The sequence below is a fragment of the Callospermophilus lateralis genome, chromosome 9 (assembly GCF_048772815.1).
Source record: "Callospermophilus lateralis isolate mCalLat2 chromosome 9, mCalLat2.hap1, whole genome shotgun sequence".
NCBI lineage: Eukaryota > Metazoa > Chordata > Mammalia > Rodentia > Sciuridae > Callospermophilus > Callospermophilus lateralis.
Genome location: NC_135313.1, coordinates 70,640,839 through 70,662,922, shown reverse-complemented (window position 1 = coordinate 70,662,922; position 22,084 = coordinate 70,640,839). Strand labels below are relative to the sequence as shown.

The 22,084-nt window shown below is 39.0% G+C and overlaps 1 protein-coding gene across 1 annotated transcript; it reads left to right on the top strand.

The window, feature by feature from the left end:
• Dapl1 (death associated protein like 1) lies at window positions 1-20,835 on the top strand. Its single transcript, XM_076866548.1, has 4 exons — window positions 1-100; window positions 8,774-8,861; window positions 11,367-11,427; window positions 20,547-20,835. Exons 1-4 carry the CDS (start codon window positions 34-36, stop codon window positions 20,661-20,663), a joined length of 333 nt encoding a protein of 110 aa, XP_076722663.1. The 5' UTR covers window positions 1-33; the 3' UTR covers window positions 20,664-20,835.
• Window positions 20,836-22,084: the final 1,249 nt, after the last annotated feature.

Genomic DNA, 22,084 nt, shown 5'->3' with positions numbered 1-22,084 from the left:
CTCCAGAACACCAGCAAGGCACTGGCAGGAGCTATGGCAAACGAAATGCAAGAAGTACAAGTTCTGCTGTCCCCGCTGAAAGGGGGCCATCCTCCTGCAGGTAGGCCCCCACCTGTCTGTTCTGCAGATGCTGCAGCTGCTGCCCCCTCCCATCAATGCTCAACTGGAGCACCCCAGGAGAGCAGAAGTTCTCAATCCACCCACTATTGCTTTCACTTCCTGCCACCTGATTTCCTCCTATGCTTTTGATCCTCTTTAGCTTGTGCATAAAACCACCTGGTGATTTGTCAGACCCCCCATTGAATCAAAACCTACAAATCTAGGGGAGTATAAGGCATTCTGTGGTACTCATGGACAGGAATAGTTAAGGAAGGTGAACCTTCCCAGTTATAGGTTAACTGCGACCCATCCACACCTGGATGATTTACTACTATGGAAACTTTGCTCCTTAGAGGTTACAGTTCTCAGACTCAGTCTCCCCAAGATGCCTGTGCCTCATCTGACTGCATACCCAGGCAAACCAGCTTCCACACACAGGACAGCAACCACATCTTTCCCTCCTCAGGCTTTAGGGCTTGGAAGTGTCAGCAGGGATGTACTTTGCCTGTCAACAAGCTGAGAAGCACACAAGGATTGGGGGTGGAGGGTGCTAACTGGAAAAGGTAGTTATCAAGGTGTTTTGTAAAGTACCCACAGTTGTCTTGTTTTATTTTTTTTTTAACTTATGCTATTTATATCAACATCCTGGAATATAGAAAATGGTTTTATTGTACTTAACCATATGTTCATATAGATTGACTGGGATGTACAGGTTTATTTTTAGTTTTTTTTGTTGTTGTTGTTCTTTCAGCTCCTTAAGAAAGACCTTAAAAGCTTGGTCACTTTGTGATTGCTTTCTCTATTTTCAAAATTTAGTTATTGGTATAATTCTTTGGTACCTCCAAGCCCAGGTTATTTCAGTTATCTTTGCTGCAGAGGGTGATGGCAGGTATAACCTTTGCAAAGGGTCCAAATCAGACACAGGTTAGCGGGGTGGCACATGTCTGTAATCCCAGCCACATAGGAAGCTAAGGCAGAAGGAGTGCAGGTTCAAAGCCAGTTTTAGCAACTTAGTGAGACCCTGTCTCAAAATAAAAAATAAAAAAGGGCTAAGGATGTGTGTGGTTCAGTAGTTATGCAGTTGTGGGTTCAATCCCCAGTACAAAAAAAAAAAAGAAAAAAAAAAAAATCAAATGCAGTTTCAACATGTTCTGGTGGGCAGCCCAACTGGAAAGTAAAAATCGTTGCTCCCTGTTCTGGGCTTCCAATACTAGACACCATGCCCTGATCTCCTTTGGCAGACTACTGCCATTTTATATTTGTAATTGAATTTAGCAATATTTAACATTTCGTTTAAAGGTAATGATGCTAACTAATGGTCCAGGAACTATATATGCAAATTATTGGAAGAGAAACTCATTACATAGATAACAACAACAAAAAAAAAAAATAAAGAGACCTCATTCTCTTCTCACCACTTCAACCTTATAAAAATGGTTCAGCTGAAACCTGATTTGCTAAACTACATTTATGCACAAAGAACATAGAGATTAACTTAACTAAAGGAAAGTTTGAATGAAACCACCAGGAACTTTCTGTCCCCACCACTAATGATTGCTAATTACTCTGTATACATAGCACACCATGACTCCATCAAGCATGTCACAATGCCTCTGGCATGACAATTAATTATTATGAACTGTGACACTACAGATAAGAGGTTTTGGATAATTAGAATGGAGATGAAGGCAGACTTTTGCTTCCCCACTGAGCACAAGAGAACAAAGAAGCCTCATCCTTCAGCTGGTCTCTCACTATGTATTTTAAATCTAAACCGGTTTGTGATAGTGCAAAATTTTATTTATGGAACAAAAATAATTAGGTGCCAAAATTCCATTAAATCTTCACCTGATTTTTTTAAGCAAGAAGTCAGTGCGATACGATGAGAAAGGTATATCAGGGCTTTTGGAATCAGACCTGAGTTCAAACTTTGCTTTCATTCCACACCTCTGAGTCTCCATGTTCTCATCTCCGAAAGAGAGGTAATAAACAACATCAATTTGATAGGATTGGCGTGATGATTAAAAGAGTTTGTGTAAAGTACCTGGCCCAAGAAGATTGACCCCTTTGAAATGGAGGCTTAGTTAAAACACATTGCAGTCAGCAGAAATGATCATTCCCAATTTCAAAACAGCCTGATGTCGAAGCTGCATTAGGCGCTCCTACAGTAGTCAGGAAGAAAGAAATAGCAGTGGAACAGATCCTTGTGGCTGTTCCATCATAGTTAAAAATGAAGCCACTCAGAAGTCAGCCAGCTGTAACTCTCCCACCTACATGTGGAGTGCCTACCAGTTTATCTTTCATGTATATGATTATAATATATTGCAGCTCTGTTAGCCCTGGTTATACATTTATGCTGTGAAACAGACTACATTAAACTTGAGGTGGCCTGGGTTGTAGGAAGCATGCTTTGAATTTCCAGCTTTTTTGATTTGCCTCGCTCTTAGTTTTATAAGCACCCCATTATAAGAAGAGCAGTACCAAAAATGTGAGTTGGAGGTAGCCGTGGGAAGCCAGATACATGATGAATAGAAAGAATAGCAGTCAGTGAGTTTGTCCTATATTCACTACACCTTTTAATTTGGTTTAAGCCAAATGAATCAGGGCTATCAGAAGGATCTCCAGTGAATCTCTAGAGTAAAGTTTTCTAGTTCATTAAAGAAAGCAGAAAGTTTGGAGGCAGGGGGTACCATCCAGTGTGAAACTAATGCAGAACCTGGGGAATGACCATACTGCCTAAGGACTGGTATCATTTTCTAAAAACAAGCAAACAAAAAGTCTTGATTCTCTCTATTCCATCTGCTCAACTTGTAGACGTTGGAGAGGCACAGATCTGTGAGGTTAGAAGAAAAGGGTTACAAGCCCCACTGCCCCAAACATCACAGGAAAGAGAGGTCTGATGGCTGCAGTGATGTCTGCCATTTGCTCAAAGCTAATATTGCACCCAGCACAGCACAGCAACTGCCAGACATGTGGTGGATGATGTTTCTCAGAGGATCAAACAAAATCAGCAAGATTGAGTAACTTGACCAAAGCCACACAGCTGGAGGGCAGTGAAGCTAGGATTGGAAAATAAACCAGGCCTCATGCCAAATTCCTCTTGCTCTAAAGTTCTCTCTCTTTGTTCACAGCCTTCTCTTGAGGGTTTTTGGGGCCTTGATTGGCAACCAAAAATTTGCTGATGAATCAACTGTGAATGCAAAGTAAACATTTTGCAAACAACTACCTTTCAATTAAAATCTGCAAATGAAAGTTCTCAGTCCCAAGACAGAGTTTGCACAGACCTTTGTGTTGTTCCACTTTTTTGCATACATTCATCATGGATTAGTGAAGGAAAAGCCTAATTTTTCTCACAGGCTTGTTCTGAGCTTAGCTGCTATCAAAAACTGTGCAAAATTGGAAAATTATTATATAGAATTTAAAACTGCAAGGTCTAATTTCAAAAGTCATAAACTGCCAAATCTACCATGAAAGTACAATTCTTACTCAGAGATGGGAAAGAAAAACTTGAATATACCCACGTAAATTTAGGGTGTTCTAATGAAATAATCTAAAAGAGTAACTCTCCTACATTTTTTTTGCTTTTAGTTCATTTTAGTTTGGGAAAGAACATAAAGTCTTACCCAAAGTATTATATTCACATCTGTACTTAAATCAGGTTAAAATGTTCAGTCAATTTCATATTTTACCTTGCCCAATTCCAGTTGATCTTCCATAAATGTTCAAAAGACAATGTAATTTCAAACATGGAGTCACATAAATGATAACAAATTTAAACGAATTGATTTGGATACAGTGAGACCTTGAAAAAATCCCTTGAGTCGGACTTATCTGGTATATGTGATTTGGACCAGCATGTGATGGTGTGGGATTGTAAGTGCTGGTTCATCCTGATCTGGGGAGACCAGTGTGACCAGTGTTCCCAGAAGAGCTTTGAAGATGACCCTCCCACAAACTAGCTCTACCTGGTTCCCTCGCCCCTTATAGAGAGGGCCTCAACCTGTATTTCAGTGTATCCATCCTCAGTGTGGGGATATGGTCTGCTGTTTTCTTCTTCTGTACATGTGTGACAAGGGAGATTCCCTCCCAGAATAAGGTAGGTATAGGAACTATGTTCTAGAAATCCAAGGTCTGGTTTTCTAATGCTCCTAAAAATTAAGTTAGCACTCACAACTCTGTAACAAAGGATTCAAAGACTGTTGAGTAGAAGGAGGAATCTGTTGGGGAGGATTTTTAATTCCTCCCCTCAAGTGTCTATTTTATTGTTCTTAAGAATGAAGAACTCTCTGGTTTGTGTTTCCTTAATGTCTTTTGATATTTATTTCTCTAAGTGCCCTGTGTTGTTTCTGAAGGAAGGCACGTGATAGATTTTATTTTATAGGTAGATGGGAAAAGTTTGAATCATTATAAAGATTTTATAATAAAAATTATCTAGTTTGACTTCTGCCAAATTCTCCTGAATTCTCCAAAGGTGTTCATGACAGGAGGACATCTTGCCCTCACTTTAATACACTGAGGGGCAAGAAATCCATTATTATACTAGGTGATATCTTTCACACTGAATAACACAGTTACCTATGGCCAGACCCTGTCTTTCTGGCACTTTCATTATTTGGTCTTCATTCACCCCTCTGGAACAACACAAAGTGATCTAAGTAATAATAACTACTAATTATTAAGTGCCTACCATGTACCAGGTGCTTATATCACCTCTATTCTCAAGAGCTGTCAGTATTATTCCCTTTTGAGAGATACCGAAACTGAGCCTAAGCAGAGTTTTAAATATTTCACTCAAGGTCACTGCATCCGTTGGTTTTTCATTACTATTATGAAATACATGAGACAGGCTAACTTTATAAATGAAAGAGTTTCATTTAACTCACAGTTCCGGTAATCCAAGGGCTTGATCAGGATTAGCTCTGCTGTGGAGAGGACCTTATGGTAGGTGTCAGGAGCACATGTAAGAGGGAGAAATCACATCACCAAACAGCAAGTAAGAGAAATTGGGATGTTTTCCAAGTGCACCCTCTCAGTGAACCTAAGGACACCCACTGCGTCCCACCTCTTAAACATATTACCTCTCAATATTGTACACCAAGGACCAAACACTCAGCAAGTAGACCCTTAGGACAAACTCAAACCATATATCCAAGCCATAGCAGTCACACAGCTTGGGAGTAGAGCCATCTGACACCACGTGACATTTCCTCACCAGGAAACTACACTTCAGCCCCAACATGGCAGCCCTTTCCATCTTTGAAGATGATAGCCTAAGCTCCCTTGAGCCTTTGCTTCTTCAGGAGTGATTTTACTGGATTCCCTAATTCCTCATGGGACACAGTTCCCTTCACTTTGGCCCATCTCCTCTGAAGACCCCTCAGACCATCAATGTCTTTCCAACTGAATGAGTTTCAAACAAACTCAGTATTACAAAGGCCTTCTCATTCTGAGCTTCTGCTTATTTTAACATAATAATTTTGCTTCTATCGTTGGTGATAATTATCAATCCAGGCAGAAGAAAATGTGTAGAAACAATAGCATCAGGGAAAACAAAAGGAACGCTAACAAGAAAACCATTACAGCGCACCCTATTTGAAAACCACTTGTCACGGGAAGAATGGAAAGCACTGTTGGGGGAGTACTGAGACCTGAGCCCAGACCTCTGATTTGATTCTTGCTGGCAGAATAGACAATGGAGCAGTGAAGGGGCTGAGGCACCCCCTTGAACATTCTTCCTGAGAAAGCCCACCCTCTGGTTTACTTCACCTGCGCTCCAGGCTGTTCAGAATATGCGTTTCCATGTAATCTCACTTCTGTTGCTGATGACTTTGTATGCTTCTTTTTAAATTTTTTATTTTGTATTCTTAAACAAAAAATTTAAAGCAGATTTTTCTTTTCCAAAATGAATCTAACATTATAAAATTCTACAAAGGGGCTTATATAATCAATTTTTTTATATAAAATATGGCGATTTAAGTGATTAAGTAGAGTTTATTCCGTGAATACAAGTATGGGTCAATAGTAAGGTATTCATTGATATAACAATTACATAAAGGGGAAAACTCATATGATCATATCCATGAATTCTGAAAGGCATTTGAGAAAATTCAAGATCTATTCCTTATTTTAGGTCCAATAAAATAATAATAAAAGGATAGTTTCTGCTGGGCACCTATAATCCCAGCAGCTCAGGAGGCTGAGGCAGGAGGATTGTGGGTTCAAAGCCAGCCTCAGCAACAAGGTGCTAAGCAATGCAGTGAGACCCTGTCTCTAAATAAAATACAAAATAGGACTGGGGATGTGACTCAGTAGTGGAGTGTCTCTGAGTTCAATCCCTGGTACCAAAAAGAAAAGATACTTCCTTAACATCTTGACATATATTTACACAGGGAAAGAGAGTATGAGCCACCAAAGTACACAATATGTTTAAAGAGAAAACATTAAAAGCAATCCCTTAAAAATTAAAAAGGCAATTTGGGAATGTAATTCAGTTGCAGAGCACTTGCCAAGTGTGTACAAGGCTCTAGGTTCGATCACCAGCACTGGAAAAAAAGGTAGTGGGTAAAGGCAAAGATATCCACCATTGTCACTATTTAATATTATTCTAAAGGAGGCAATATTATCCTTTGCAGACTATATAATTTTTAAAAATCTGAACAACCTGAAAGAATCTACAAAAAAACTATAATGAGCAATAAGAGACTTCAGTAAATCCTGGTATAAAACCAAAATTATAAAATAATAACAATCTATTAGAGTAATAATGGAAGAAAAGATCTCCATTTATAATAGCAGCAATAAGAATAAAACGAATAAAAGAATAAAATGCTTAGACAATGGACCTAATAATAAACAAGTCACTGAGGAACTCAGGAGAGGATGTGAACAACGGGGGAAAAAATATTATGTTCTTAAACAGAGAGCTACCAGAAATGTAATATGAATTTTCTCTTTCAAAAAAAATATATCATCAAGATTATTTATAGAGAATGGACAAACTATTTCTAAAGTTCTTATGAAAAATAAGTAAGAATAACTAATAAAATTCTTCAAAGGAAATGTAACAAGAAGGGATTAACAGTTAAGTGGTGAGATACAAACTGGTGCATCCTCCAAGATGGACAATTTGGCAAGATTTAGCAAAATTCCAAATGCACATATTTCTCAGAGCTATCTGGATCACTTCTCAGAATTTATCCCACTGTTAAAATTGTGCTGATGCAGAAATATGTGTATAGAAGGATAGTCACCACAGTATTTTAGTGACAACAATGGATTAGAAACATAAGTCCAACATTCCCAAACTGGCTAAGTAAACACAGAACATTCATATAATGGGATTCTTTAAAAAACATGTGTTAAAAGGAAAGATACTCAAGGACTGGGGATGTAGTTCAGTGGTAGAGCACTTCCCTAGCATGCACGAGGGCTTGGGTTTGATCCTTAGTAACTCAAGGAAAAGATTTGACACACAGATAAAAATATATTAATGGTTATTTATGCTCAAGTGGAAAAAATGAAGGTGTGTCTTATGCTACCATTTTTTAAAAAAATCATGCATAAAATATCTGTGGATAAAGACATAAGAAACTTGCAACATGAGTAGTATCTAGGGAGATGATCTGGGAGGTTGGGAAATAATGGTAAGAGGGAGATCACAGACCTTTTCATGACTTTTGAATTGTGTCTTCTATATGTATCACATAACCGAAAATAATTAAATAATAATTTCTAAATAGCAATGATGAAGTCAAATCACTAGGGCATTGAGAAACAGGAGAGGTTCTCTTTATTTTTCACTTTATTGGAACTAGTCACAGAAAATTGCCCATGTGGCATTTCCATAAAAAGAATTAACAAGTTCAAACAAATCAATGTCCATTTAGCTATTTCTCATTTGAGCTTGTCAGATTTTAGATGTACAAATTTCCTGGGAACTGAAAAAAGTATTTGCTCTGACTTGCAATCTGAAATGGGTTGTTCATTTCCAAAAGTTGATTCCATTCGACATTGTTAAACACTTGAATTGCTGTTAGGTCATCTGTAGCCTAATTAACACTAATTGATCTCTTGAATGGCAGGATTATTAATGTAGTTTAATTACTCATTAGAACCTCTGAATGAGGCCAATGTGGAGGTTTGGGGTCTGGGCTGGAAGGTGGGTATTCAGTGGAATTTTAAGCACCTCTGTTGAATTAAATGCCTGTTAGCACTGTGAGTTCTGACTTTTGGCACATCCCTCAGAATCTGACTTTTGAAAGCTTTGGTTGAAAAAAAAAATGCAAGCCATGCAAAAGCTTTAATCTCATAGGAAAACCAAGGGTCACATTGTATTGTTAGTTGCTATCAAAAAGAATGTAATTGGTTTGATAACAAGAAAAAATGTTTTTTAGTGAAATGCCTAAGGGAGCATATTGTTATTCTCCTCCCCAAAACTAAGGTGTAACCTTCTGCTTTTTCAACCTCAGTTCCACTTCTCTGAGCATGAACAAGAAGACCTCAGCCCTTCCTCTGCCTCCACCTTTTATCCCCAGAAAATATTTTTTCTTTTTATTTTGATGTTTTATATGAAAATTTAGAACTTTAAAAAATAAGTTCAAAAATATTTTCAAGTCTAAATCCATACCTTGAATAACAAAGCTGTTCTAACTTTCGTGTTGATGCTTGTTTATAGTCAAAGCCGGAAGGATGCGAATTCCCAAAAAACAAGAAATCGGTGTCTTGGAGAGACATACCAAAAAAACAGGATTGGAGAAAACAAGGTAGGGGTTGTTAATTTCTTCTGCCTCCAGAAGTAATTTTGGGGCAATCCTCTTTGCACTTGAAGGCAGCCAGTTAGAGTAGGGTGGGTGTCATGATTGATGGTGACTTGGGCAGTAGGGGGCTACCAAATGCAGACTCTCTTCTGGGCTCCACCCGTCCTCCTCCTCTCAGCAGCCAGCCCAGCTGCCTCCTACTGACTTTCTAAGGTGTCCAAGCCTGACACACACACATCCCTTTACCCTATTTTCAGATTAGCCTTTAAAATGTCACTAGGCTGGCTTATTTTCATAGCATGCTTTCTACTGAAGCAAATCTCCTGAATTAAAAATAAATGGCTATTTTTGTTTTGAATTCACCTCTCAATTATTTAAGCAACTAATGGCCACTATATCTGGCATAGCTGGAAGGCATATAGATTCTGAGGCTTGTCTCCCCTGGCTTTTTCCACCTTGACCTTGACACAATACACTATTCCCAGAACCCAGCGGAGAGGGGTGGGCTGAATCCCACTTTACATCTTGTTAAGGAAAATAGTACATTTCAAAAAGAAATAAATTGGTTCCTCCAAGTATCTCAGTGATGGGTGCTTCAGAGATTTAATTTTAAAATGGTTTCTATAGATCAGTTGATGAGTGATTCCAACGGAGTTAATGGAATGATGTTCAAGGCACTGCCCTTCATATCAGAAAGAGAAGGTGGAGGAAGCATACTGGATTTCTTTGGCTCTTTTCATATAAAATTGTTTTTAAATCACTTTTCAAGGTTTTTTTTCCCCTAATTTATAGGAAGGAAATATTTTAGGATCTCTGCCACATTAGAATGGAATACTGATTTGCCCCCATTAGCAACAAGCCATTTGTTTTCTTGATATCAGAAAATAACCATCATCTGAGGAAAGTGAAGCCCTAAGTTCTTAAAACTGTGGAGGGAAGCATGCACATTACTTATCTTCTGACCCAACATCTAGGACAGGTCCTAGAATAGTGAGTGCCTGCTGTAAATGATACCAGACAGTTGTTGAATCACAAGCTAGTTGACTTAGGGAGCCTATTCTGTTTCTAAGGCCTGATTCAAGCATAAGCCTCGTTTATTGTGACACTAGTTCTCACGCCTGAGCCAGGATCTCAAGCACTGAAGAAGCTGGGTTTGGAAATGACCTCTAGCAGGCAACCAGTGGAGAGGTCTTTTCTCTGCACCTCAGAAAATGGAGACTTAGTATTAATTCTAACATCAGTTAAACAATTCAGGCAGAGGAATTGGTTAGTGAGTAATAAAGTAGTGATTGGTACCTTTTTAAAAATTCATTTGTATTCTAGTAGTCATTGAAAGATGGGAATTGGATTACGTAAACAGCAAGAGGACTCTCTATGTTGCCCTAATTACGGTGGACAGATTCTGGTTATGGGAGGCTTATAGAATGGGGGAAGCATTTTAAAGAAAAATAAGGGACTCTTAGGAATATGAACTGGGTAGGCCTCCTCCCAGGTGCCTTGGAGGGAACCTGTATATTGACAGACCCAGATTCATCAGCTGTATTTGCTCCCTATAAATCCCTTCTGCTATTCACATTTCCTACACAGGCATGTACTCCAGATAGGAGAGTCCCATTTTTCACAGACAAACACTTTTCCTACATCTTCTTGTAGAATAGCTTTTTAAATGATCATTATTGGTTTTAGTTGTTGATGGACCTTTACTTAATTTATTTATAGGCGGTGCTGAAAATCAAAACCAGTACCTCACACATGCTAGGCATGCATTCTGCCACTGAGCTACAATCCCAGCCCGAGAATAGCTTTGTTTCCCATATTTTTTTAAATATATTTTATTCATTTATTTATATGTAGTGCTGAGAACCGAACCCATTGCCTCACACATGCTAGGCAAGTGCTCTACCACTGAGCCACAATCCCAGTCCCCCGAGAACAGCTTTTTTAAAAAAATATATAGAAAATAAATTGTCTAAGAACCATCAGTGTCCATTTTCTAATAACTTCTAGTAACCAACACAAGTCCTCCAGATGAGCAAACACAGACTTCCCTTCCAGACATTGTGCTGCAGACTCAGCCCTGATTGAAACCCTCCCACAAAATAACTTGGCCTGAGAGAAAGAAGCCAGACACAGAAGAGTATGTGCTATAGATGGTTCATTTTATGAAACACAAAAACAGTCAGAGCTAATCTCTGGGGCTGTAAGTCAAGGTAAGTGTTGTCCTCAGGGGCAGTTGGTTTGACTAGTGTTTATAGTCTGTTAATATTCACCAGGCTATATACTTACAACATGTGCATTTTCTGTGTGCATATTATATTTGAATGAAAAGCTAACAAACAATTATGATATTAACTTGGACCACAAAGTTTATTGCAGCGCATGGGTATACAGAAGCAGAATGTGTGTCTTCTAGATGTTGCCAAGTCAAACAAACAGCCATCCATATAAATCATTTACCTCTTCAGTGCGAAAATTTTAAGTCCTGATTGAAGTTTCCTTTCATCTTCACAGTGCCATTGCAAATGTTGCCAGAATACAGACGCTGGCAGCCCTGAATGACACACTGGACAAGGTGAGTGTGCATAAGGTGAACCACGTGATACTCCAACTTGGTATTTGCCCAACGTGAGCCAGCAGGTGATTTTGAGGTTTTTCCCAGCCTAGTGGTTTGATGTTCTTGTGGGGAAAAAAAATCTCCTCTTTGTGAGAGGAACATAAAATTGTTAGAGTGAGAAAAGCTATTTCTCCCAAATTCCTAAATAAACATTTTTAAAAATAAGGAAATAAAGTGAAAATCATGAAGCTGAATGTGCAACACTTTCTCATGCCAAATATTTCTGGAAAACATTGGCATGCTTTCATAAAAGATAGCCCGTGTATTGGGAATTCAGGAGTTTTTGATCTTCCTCCCATCTCGGCATCTCCCCATGGAAATATTTGACTTGAGGAACAGGTAGGTAATGAAGGGTTACATGGTTTAGGGCTGGAGGAAGGCTGAGTACCAGCTGAGTATATCCAGTAAAGTCTGTTAATAAAAACAGTTGACCACTACTATTTTTACTTCTATATCCTGAATTTCTTCTAAGTAGCTCAAGAAACTCAGAAAAAGCTCACCAGGTAGATAGCAATTTGGTTTGTTGGATTCAACTGTTTGTTTGTTCCTAAATGTTGTCAGTAAGCTTAGTGGGGGCCTTTATTCTATGTCTAAGAGACAGGAACATTATATTCAAGGTAATAAAGGACCATTCTTTCTGCTACTACACTTTAATTGAAGGGACAGGACAGGGTAGCTTCTGTAGAAGAAAGACTTGCTGTTGTAGGGAAGTTGAAAACTTCCCCCCACATTTCTGAGTTTTGATCACATAGTCTGAAATAAATCAGTATAGGCAGATTAACAGAGAAAATGTTATATACAATTATGTACAATGTTATAGCATGCATAGGAACATCACGGAGGGAGAAAGTGAGTATCCAAGACCCCAGTGAGGCTTAGAAACTTATGCACCTGCTGCATAGGGAAAAGGGAGTTGGAAATGTGGGCAATTTCAAATGAGAATAAATAATTTTTAGGGGAGATGAATGGGCCTGAAGAATGGAGGACAGCTTGTAACAAAGTCTGTCAGGGCTCTGGAAGTGGCATGAGCTCTAATCTTCCTTCCTGCAATATGCATCAATCTCCACTGGATGATAAGACAACTGGGGAAGGGATTCACAACTGAGAATTTTCTGGAAGATCAATGCTATAGAAAGATAGGGGAGCCTCAGAGAAATCTCCCTGCATTAGCTACTTTCTAGGTTCCTTGAGTCTGAGTAAACTGCATGCCAGAGTGCCATCCTTTGAGATATTCATTGTTTTGCCAAAATCAGGGGATAGAAACTGTGCACTTGGCCTCTCGGGTCTCCATCTGGTGCCATTGGCCACTCACTGTCAGTCAGCTCAGCCTTGAACAGGTTACTCATCCTGTGCCTCAGTTTCCTCCTTAGTAAAGTAGTAAAGAAGAACATACAGCTTGCAAGTTTGTTGTGTAGAATAAGTGAGTTCACACACATGAATCTTTTAGAAGAGTTGCTAGGCACAGAGTAAGCCCTGCACCCTCTGTTAGGATTAGTAGCACTAGTTTTATGGCAGTGAAATGAAAAAGAATGTCTAAAATACATGATGTCACAGGTCAGATTGTATAGAGCAATATTTTGATGCTGAGCTATAGCCATAGTGTTCTAACATGAGAGGGCTTTATTCTCTCAATCAGAGATGCAGGGAGGCCATAGGTAATTCTGCTCCCTGGCTTCAGAAGCAGGGCTGATGGAGGATACCCTGCTAGAGTAACAAAAGCTGCATGCAACTGCATCTCATTCTCATGCTCCTGAACCTCATCCTTAGGGTAACAGAATGTCTCCTGGCCTAAAATATAAGGCAGAGTCTATATTGTACTTTTATAGACACTTATGCTCATGTCTATGACATAGAGGGTTCTTTCTCTTTCCATAAAAAGTAACACTGCCGGCCCAGGCATGGTGATGCATGTCTGTAATCCCAGTGATTCTAGAGTCAGGAAAGACTAGACAGGAAGATGACAAGTTCAAAGCCAGCCTTAGCCATTTAGCAAGGTTGTAAACAATTTAGCAAGAGCCTGTCTCATTAAAAAAAAAAAAAAAAAAGTAAAAAGCTCTAGAGATGTAGCTCAGTAGTAAAGCAGCCATAGGTTCAGTCCACAGTACTTAAAAAAAAAAAATTATTACTTCTTTGTTTCAAAGATGGAAGGCAGGAGAATCACAAGTTCAAGTCAACCTAGGCAACTTAGCAAGACACCATATCAAAATAAAATAAAAATAGTTGGGGATGTAGCTCGGTGGTAGAGTGCTCACCTAGCATGTGCAAGGCCCTGGGGTCAGTCCCCACCACTGAAAGGAAAGATAAAAAGTAAATCCTCTCCCCCAGATAATAATAATAACCAAATTGTATTTAGAGAACAATGAGATGGTATGCATTAAAAATGCTTTCAAAGCAACTATACTTATTTTTAAAATCCAAACTTGGCCACCCAGCTCAGTGCTAACTGGAGCAAGATGGTAGCTCAAACTGTGCAGATCTCTGGTTAGGAGAGCAGGTCTGGCATCAGCCACAACCTGCTTGATTCCTGTGCTGGCTCTGTCACTAACATCAGTGTGACCTTGGGCAAATGGAATGTGATTAATAGTATCTACTTCATAGGAATATTATGAGAATAAAAGGAAGTCATATAATACATGCAAAGTAAGTACTTTATACAGTCAGCCCTCAGTAAGTTGGCTTCTATTCCCAGACATGCATCTAGCCTTCCATCACTTGGAGTCCCAAGCACAGGATAAGGAACAAACATGTGGAACAAAAATAAGTTCCAAGAGTATCATAAGTGACTGGCTCTAATGTGGAAGTGGGTGTGCTAAGTAAAGAAAGAAAAATCTCCCCTGAATCCATAATTCAGCCTGAAGCCTAGTAGAATTTCATAATACAACTCCCTCAACCTGGGGTTGAGATGGGCTGACCACTAGATCTGCTGAGATCAGTGGTTGTCAGGGTCTGGGGTTGAGGAAGGGACCAGCTGCAAAGGAGGGAGAGAATTTTGGGAGGTGATGGAATAGTCCTGCATGTGGTGGTGGTCATGGATTGTATGCACTTATCAAAATTCATAAAGTGGTACATTAGTATGGGTAAATATTGTGAGTAAATTATGCCTTGATTTTTAAAACTGAAAAAAAAATACTACCTAAACTATATTGGCTGATACAAAAATATAAAAGATATAAAAGATAAGGAGATAGAAATATAGATCTAAATCTTTTGATAGATTTCACCTGCATGATAGTGCTTTCCTCCTATACTATATATAATCATGGAGACCTAACAATATAAATTGGCCAGAAGAAATATAAGAGCAGAATTAAGGATGCCTGAATTTATTAACATTCATTTACATCCTCAGCTACAATTATGTCTAGTCCCAAGCAACCATGTTATTCCTTATTTCTATTTTAAGAATGTAAGAGTCTAAAACAACCCCTGTCCATAAGATCGCATCAATCATTCAGTTATGACAAGAAATCTCTACCTGTACTCTATTCATCTCTGGATATCTTACTTTCAAATCAACTTAAGGCTTAGGAGATTTGGGAGATTTAAAGTAATCCCCAAAGGGCTGGAATTGTACAAATCTAAGAGGGGAAGAGCCTAAACTTCCTTCCCACACTTTTCCCACCGCACCTTCCACATCAGACTTTTTTCTTCCATCCAGCTACACTTCTTCCCTCCCCACCTCTCCAACCACCCATTCCCCCCCTCTCTATCCCTAATCCATGAGAGGATTCAGGTCCCCCACTGGCTGACCACATGGTGTGATGTTCCTACAGAAAAGGGGTTCTGGAACCTGAAATCTCCCTGGTCTGAAAAATCTGGGAGACCTAGTCTTAAACTAAGTTGTACTACTTAGAGCTACTCCTTAGAAGTTTTTAACCTTTTAGATGTCATGTGTCTCCTCTGAGATATATAGTTGCTCATTTGCTTGGAAAAAAAAAAAAAAAGAAAAGAAAAAAAGAAAGAAAAAAAAATTAGGGCTAGAAGTGAAAGACAATGATACTGCCAAATATATTCATTCTCTGGACAGTCATGGAAATTAAATTTGGCAATAGCTGTGTCACTTCTAAGCAAGTAAAAGTATCCAGTTAAAACCTTAGTAATGGAGGTAGGTTATAGCATAGAGGGGTGGGTGGAATGTGGAAGCCTGGTAAAAGTTTGGGTTACTTTTTTCAAGTTGCCAGACTTTGAGTCACCACCCCAAAGTCAGTGAGAGGCATGTGAAATGGGATCCTGGGGGAGAAAAAACTATCAAAGACATCTGCAAATTTAAAAAGGTTCTTCTTGTTCTGTAGATTAACATCACCGTAGGAGTATCCTTGAATTTCATTGACATGAGCTGAATGTTTTGTTTTAAGCACTTTGCTTAACAGAGTGTGGAAATTTAAGTGCCAACATTGGAGTTGGAAGTTAACACCCTGGAAAGATGAATGGGAGAGCGGCAGTCTGCTCCTACTACCCAATGTCAGGCTCTAAAACAAAACCTGCTGCTGATTTTCTTACATCTAGAATTTCCTTCACAGCTCCAGTCATAAAGACCTTTATCACACTTCCTTTGCTTTTTGTGCAAAACTAAAAATATGGGCTCTGAGGTCACAGCTCCCCACGATGAAGGTAAATTCTCAATATGGGAGTTTCTCTTGATCTGCTTTTCAAGTTCAATATGTTGTCCCTGTGATGAAGCCACAGCAAGACAGAGTCCTCACACATACAGAGCCCTGGGATTCTTCCTCTCTTGGAGTTCCATTAGATTTCTTGCCCTAATGAGTCAAACAAGAAACACCTTTCATTCTGCAAACACTATCATTTTACAAAGGCTAATGAAGAAAATTCCAGTTAATTTTCCATCTAAAACAAGCCAGTTGGTTGTAGGTTGTACTCTGGAAAATGAAGTCTACTTATGTCTAACTTAGACTTGAAAAACAAACCTTCCTATCTCCATTGACACAAAATCTACAGAAAAGATTTATGCTTTCAGGGAATGACCATTTTATTTAAAGTTTCATCAATTTTGATGTAAGATGCTTTATGGATAAATATAAATATAACGGATAAATATACAGACTCTCTACCCATAGCACAAGCCTTCAACATTAGGATAGCCCTGGTGGATAGGGTCAAGGAATGAAAAAGAGAATTTGAATCTCCTGTTATATTTTCAAGAGTTGTTGTAAAACTTTCTTATTGGATCCCCCAAACCTCTACATTTGTGACTTAATAATTATGAGCACCTTCTCTCTACCCTCCCACCCTCTCTCACACTTTCTCTCTCTCTTACTTATTTGTGTGTGTGTGAGAGAGAGAGATTGAACCCAGAGTGCTCTACATCCCCAGCCCTTTCATTTTATTTTGAGACAAGATCTCACTGAATTGCCCAAGCTGGCCTCAAACTTGCCTCCTCCTGCCTCCTGGGACTACAGACATGCACCACCATGCCCTATCTATAGGCAGTTTCTCTAAGAGTATTATCTTTAGCAAAATTATTTCCACTTCTTAATTCTTTTGATTCTTACTTTTTTCCAAAAACTTTCCAAACCAATTCACAGATGACCAACAGGCCCTAGAGACTGCCTTGGTCATCCAGTCATTCTAACCTGTGGTACTGCCCTTCTGAGAAGCAGTTGAGTTAAGCAATGCTTCTAGAACTTCAGTTAAATGCCTTCGTTAAAATATAATCCTTAACTCTCATGCACCACTGATGGAAATGTAAAAATGGTGCCAACACTGAGAATCATACATTTAATAAAGCTGTATTGCCAAAGGAGCCAACATTTCCACTTCTAGGTATACAATTAAAAGCTGAAAGTAGGGACTTGAACAGATATTTGCATACCAGTGCTCATAGCAGTATTACTTGCAATAACCAAAAAGTGAAACAACCCCCAAAGTTTCTGTGGATGGTGAATGGATAAATATACAGAACTGAAATATTATTCAGCCTTTTAAAAGAAGGAAATTTGCATATACACTTTAACATGGATGAATCTTGAAGATATTTTATACTAAGGAAAATAAGTCAGAAACAAAAAGGAAGTCACCAGGGACTTGGGACAGGAAGCTGTTTAATGGGTACCAATCTGGGATGATAAAAGAGTTCTGGAGATGGATGGTAGTGATGGTGGCACAATAATGTGAATATATTTAATGCCACCAAACTGTCCATACACTTTAATGGTCAATTTTATATTGTATTTTACTACAATTTTGTTTTGAGTGGGGGAGCAGTTCCAAGAGATTGAACTCAGGGCACTCAAATCACATCCCCAGCCCTATTTTGTATTTTATTTAGAGGCAGGGTCTCACCAAGCTACTTTAAAAAAAAAAAACAAAAAAAAAAAAACTACTGCCTAGTTTTTTGCTGAGGCTGACTTTGAACTCGCAATCCTCCTGCCTCAGCCTCCTAAACCACTGGGATTACAGACATGCACCACTGCACCTGGTTTACAATTTTTTTAATTTAATTTTTTTGTACCAGAAATTGAACCCAGGAACACTTAACCACTGAGCCACATCCCCACCTCTCTTTATTTTTTTTTATCTTGAGTCAGGGTCTTGCTAAGTTGCTGAGGCTGGCTTTGAACTTGTGATCCTCCTACCTTAGCCTCTTGAGCCACTGGGATTACAGGCATGGCTACCATGCCCAATCAATAATTTTTTTTAAATGACCAAAAATAGTGTAACCTGTAAATTGTAAAGCTCATCTTGGAGATTACCAAATAACAAGACTGAATTAAGCAGCAAGTGGGTTCTAACACACTCTCCTCCCTTCTCCTTTCCTTTCATACTTGCACCTATCATCTTTCCTACCTAAAGATCAACAATTGACATGTGGCTTTATCTCTTTCAGCCCTGACTTGTCTTGCCCCACCTCACCTTGGCTAATTGCCCAGATCTCTGTTATATGAAGCTGTTTGCTTCTTTCTCACCCCTCTTTTACCTTACATTTGACCTTAATTGTCAAATTGTTCTTCCCACCTGGAATCTCTTGAAAGTGAGTTAAAGCTAAGCTGAAATAACCCAGTTTGAGACTAAAGACACCCAGTCTGGAAGCTCACTACTGAAGTAGGTGACTTCTTAAATCTCCTCTCATTCTCATTTTAAAAGAAATACAAAACAAACACTCTGCCCTTATCACGTTGTAAAATGCATGTCTTGTGCACTGACGATAACTCATTTGACAAAAAGGGAAAAAGTTCTCAACGCTTTTTCAGACTCTGAAGCAACATTTGTGACTAATACCTCAATTACTGTGTTCCAATCTGCTAGAATGTCAGCAGGGACCATCCTTGGGCTTAATTATTATACAACTTGTACCTACTCATGGTAAAAAAAAATAAACAGAAAAATACTGATAAGACAAAGGAAAAGACAGAGTTGCCCATGATTCTATCCCCTTAGCAGTAACCATTATTAACAATTCAGTGTATATTCTTCCAGTATATTTAATTTTTTAAGACCAAGAAGAAAGGCCTTCTTAGAGTCAAGTTTCACATAAAAGGGACATCTGTGGGCCTATAGCTTGGGCAGGGATATTTGAGATGAGATGTAAGACACATGTGTTTTCCCTGGCTTAGACGAGCCCAAACAAACCATAAACAATGTGATGCTTGAGGTCAGGAACAGTTTATCTCCCCCTTTTATTTAATTAGAGTGTCAAGGAAAATGCATCTAAGCTCTATGGTTATAAGTTAAATTCCTAGCAAGCTGATGCACCCCTTCCTTGCTGGCTAAAGCCATGTCCTTAAAGTACTTGTTTTAGTCAGCTTTTTTGCTGCTGTGACCAGAAGACACAACCAGAACAATCATAGAGAAGGAAAAGTTTATTTAGGGGCTCACAGTTTCAGAGGTCTCAGTCAATAGACAGCCAGCTCCATTCTTCTGAACTCAAAGTGAGGCAGAACATCATGGCAGAAGAGTATGGCAAAGGGAAGCCGCTCACATGCTGATCAGAAAGCAGAGAGACTCTACTTGGCAGATACAAAATATATACCTCAAAGGCACGCCCCCAGTGACCCACCTCCTCCCACCACACCCTACCTGCCTTCACTCACCACTCAGTTAATCCTATCAGGGGATTAATTCACTAATTGAGTTAAGACTCATAATCATTTCTCCTCTAAACCATTTTGCCTTATCGCACACATGAGCTTTTGGGGGATACCTGACATCCAAACTATAACAGCTCTTTTATGTTATATTGATGGACTTGGAAACCAAAAACTGGAATGGACCCAAAAGATTACTGGGTCCAAATTCTCCTCCTAGGAAAACTACCGGTGAGGTGCGTAGCAGCTCAGGGCATCCTTCCCATTTTAGATTGTCCTTAATGTGAATTCCAAAAGGTCTCTTTGTTTCATAGGAAATTCTTCATGTTGTCAGAATGTCTCAGTCTGTGTTAATTTGAATCCATTTAAGCCTGTTTCCTCATAGATGTCTTCCATGGAGATGACTAATAAGGACTTTGCTTACTTGAATCTAGTATGTCATTCCTTGGTCTTCTCTTCACGAAGCAGTTTAGAATGGACTACATGGAATGGCCAAAGTCATGCCATTTTTAACCTTATAAACAGCAATTTCACATGCTTTGACCTAATAAATAATCATAAGGCTTCTTAACTTCTTTCATAGACTCTTTATTTCTGATCTTTTGGTACTAGAACCCCCTGCCAGGACCTTTTCCAATATTCTGGTAGCCTTCTTATAATACTAACCCATATATAAAAGCTAGTGCCCAAATAATTGTTAATATTACAGAGCACCAATGCAAATAAAATTAATCATTTCTACTGTTACTTCAAGACATAAATATAAGTGCACATGTATTATATATTCTCACATATCATATATTTTATAATTTTATAATTATAATTTTAAAAATTCAAGACAAGTTAAAGAGAGAAAACCACTTTAACATGTTTCCATGGATCCAGGATGGAAATGGTATGGGAAAAAAGAAGTGTCATATAACAAATCAACAAAACTGTGAAATTCCCAACCAGCTTGTATTGCTTTCTATGACTTTAATATTTCATGACCAAATATGTCTAATATGATTTTTTTCCTTCCCTTTTCACCTTTAGCTCAACCATAAATTTCCAGCCACAGTGCACATGGCACATCAAAAACCCACACCTGCTCTGGTGAAGGTCACTCCACTGAAAAAGATCTACATTATTCAGCAGCCTCGGAAATGTTAAGCTAGGACGTGGGACGTAAAATACAGCCACCTGGCCACCTGCCGCCAGCATGAAACAGCTTAGGAAAAAAGGACCAAAATTGTCCATAGGCCTAGTGCACTTGCTTGGTAAAGAAAACAAGTTTTGTATCTTTCCTTTTGACTTTAGATAATAAAGCATCCAAAACTAGAAATCTGATGCATTCTTGTGACTCTTTTTGGTGCATGTCGGGATCCCATGGATATTTACACATATAATTCCATAGAGTAAGTAAAGAATCCAGAACACCCAACTATTCCACTCCACTGCCACTGCCCTGGGTCAGTGCTGTCTTCCTGGTGGCTGACCCCAAGTTGTTCCACCCACACTGAGTTTCCTTTGCAGGCAAAGTCAGTGTGGAGCACTCTGAGCTTTGCAAGGGCCAATGTAAACTTAGGTGTGACTATTAATCTGTATGTTTTAGGATATTCAAGTTGTCTCTTGAAGTGAAATGTCTTTTCCCTTTTTCCAATTCCCCACATAAATACGGTTTGTTTTGAAGATTTAGTAAGGAAAAATGAAAAAAAAAAAAGTTAAATTGATTATAAGCACATTTTCTTCTGCCAAGCAGACAAAGATGAAATGTAAAACTACAGTTTCCACAGATTTGCTGACAGTCTCCCCAAAAGTTAATGCTCTAGAATTAGGAAGGAGATTGTGGTACTGCACAGCATTGCTGTTGGACTGTGGGAGTTCATTTTTTTTTTTGAGTTGGGATGGAAAAGGAAGTATTGCTCATACTAAGCCTGTGCTAGCTCTCCTACCTGCCATCACAGACAGACACTACGCGCACACACACACACACACACACACACACACACACAAACTTCAGACACTTCATGTCTTCACATGTGAACAGTCAAGGGCATCCTCACATGATGGAAGGGAATAGCCCTATTCTTCCTCCACTTTCTTTCTTCACAGAGGTTAGCTATCACTCACTATTCCGCCATTCTGTACCCTGAGTTGATCATGATATCCAGCAATAAGCTCCACTCTTTACCCAAGGAAAGGGATCAGCACTGGAGCTCATCCTTCTGCAGGCTGACAATCCTTAGAGTCAATCTGGTGCCAAGTCATTCTCTGATTCCTGGAAATCCAAAGATATCTGCCTGAAGACCAGTTATCATAAAGATGCATCCTCTCTCTTCTGAGGCATTGTTTGCTTCAGTAATAAGAGAATTATTTGAGACAATATAAAGCTTTTAGGTAAAGCCAGCATAAATCCACAAGACAGTCCTAACCACCCCACTTTGGCCTAGACCAGTTCCCAGACCTCTGCGGCTACTGTCAGGATACTTCTGTTGCAAGGAAAGTGCACAGAAGTTCAAGATTAATTCCCAAGGGGACAGAAGTCTGGGTTAAGATTTAGGAGACTGAGTTCCACTTATGACCCCTACTAA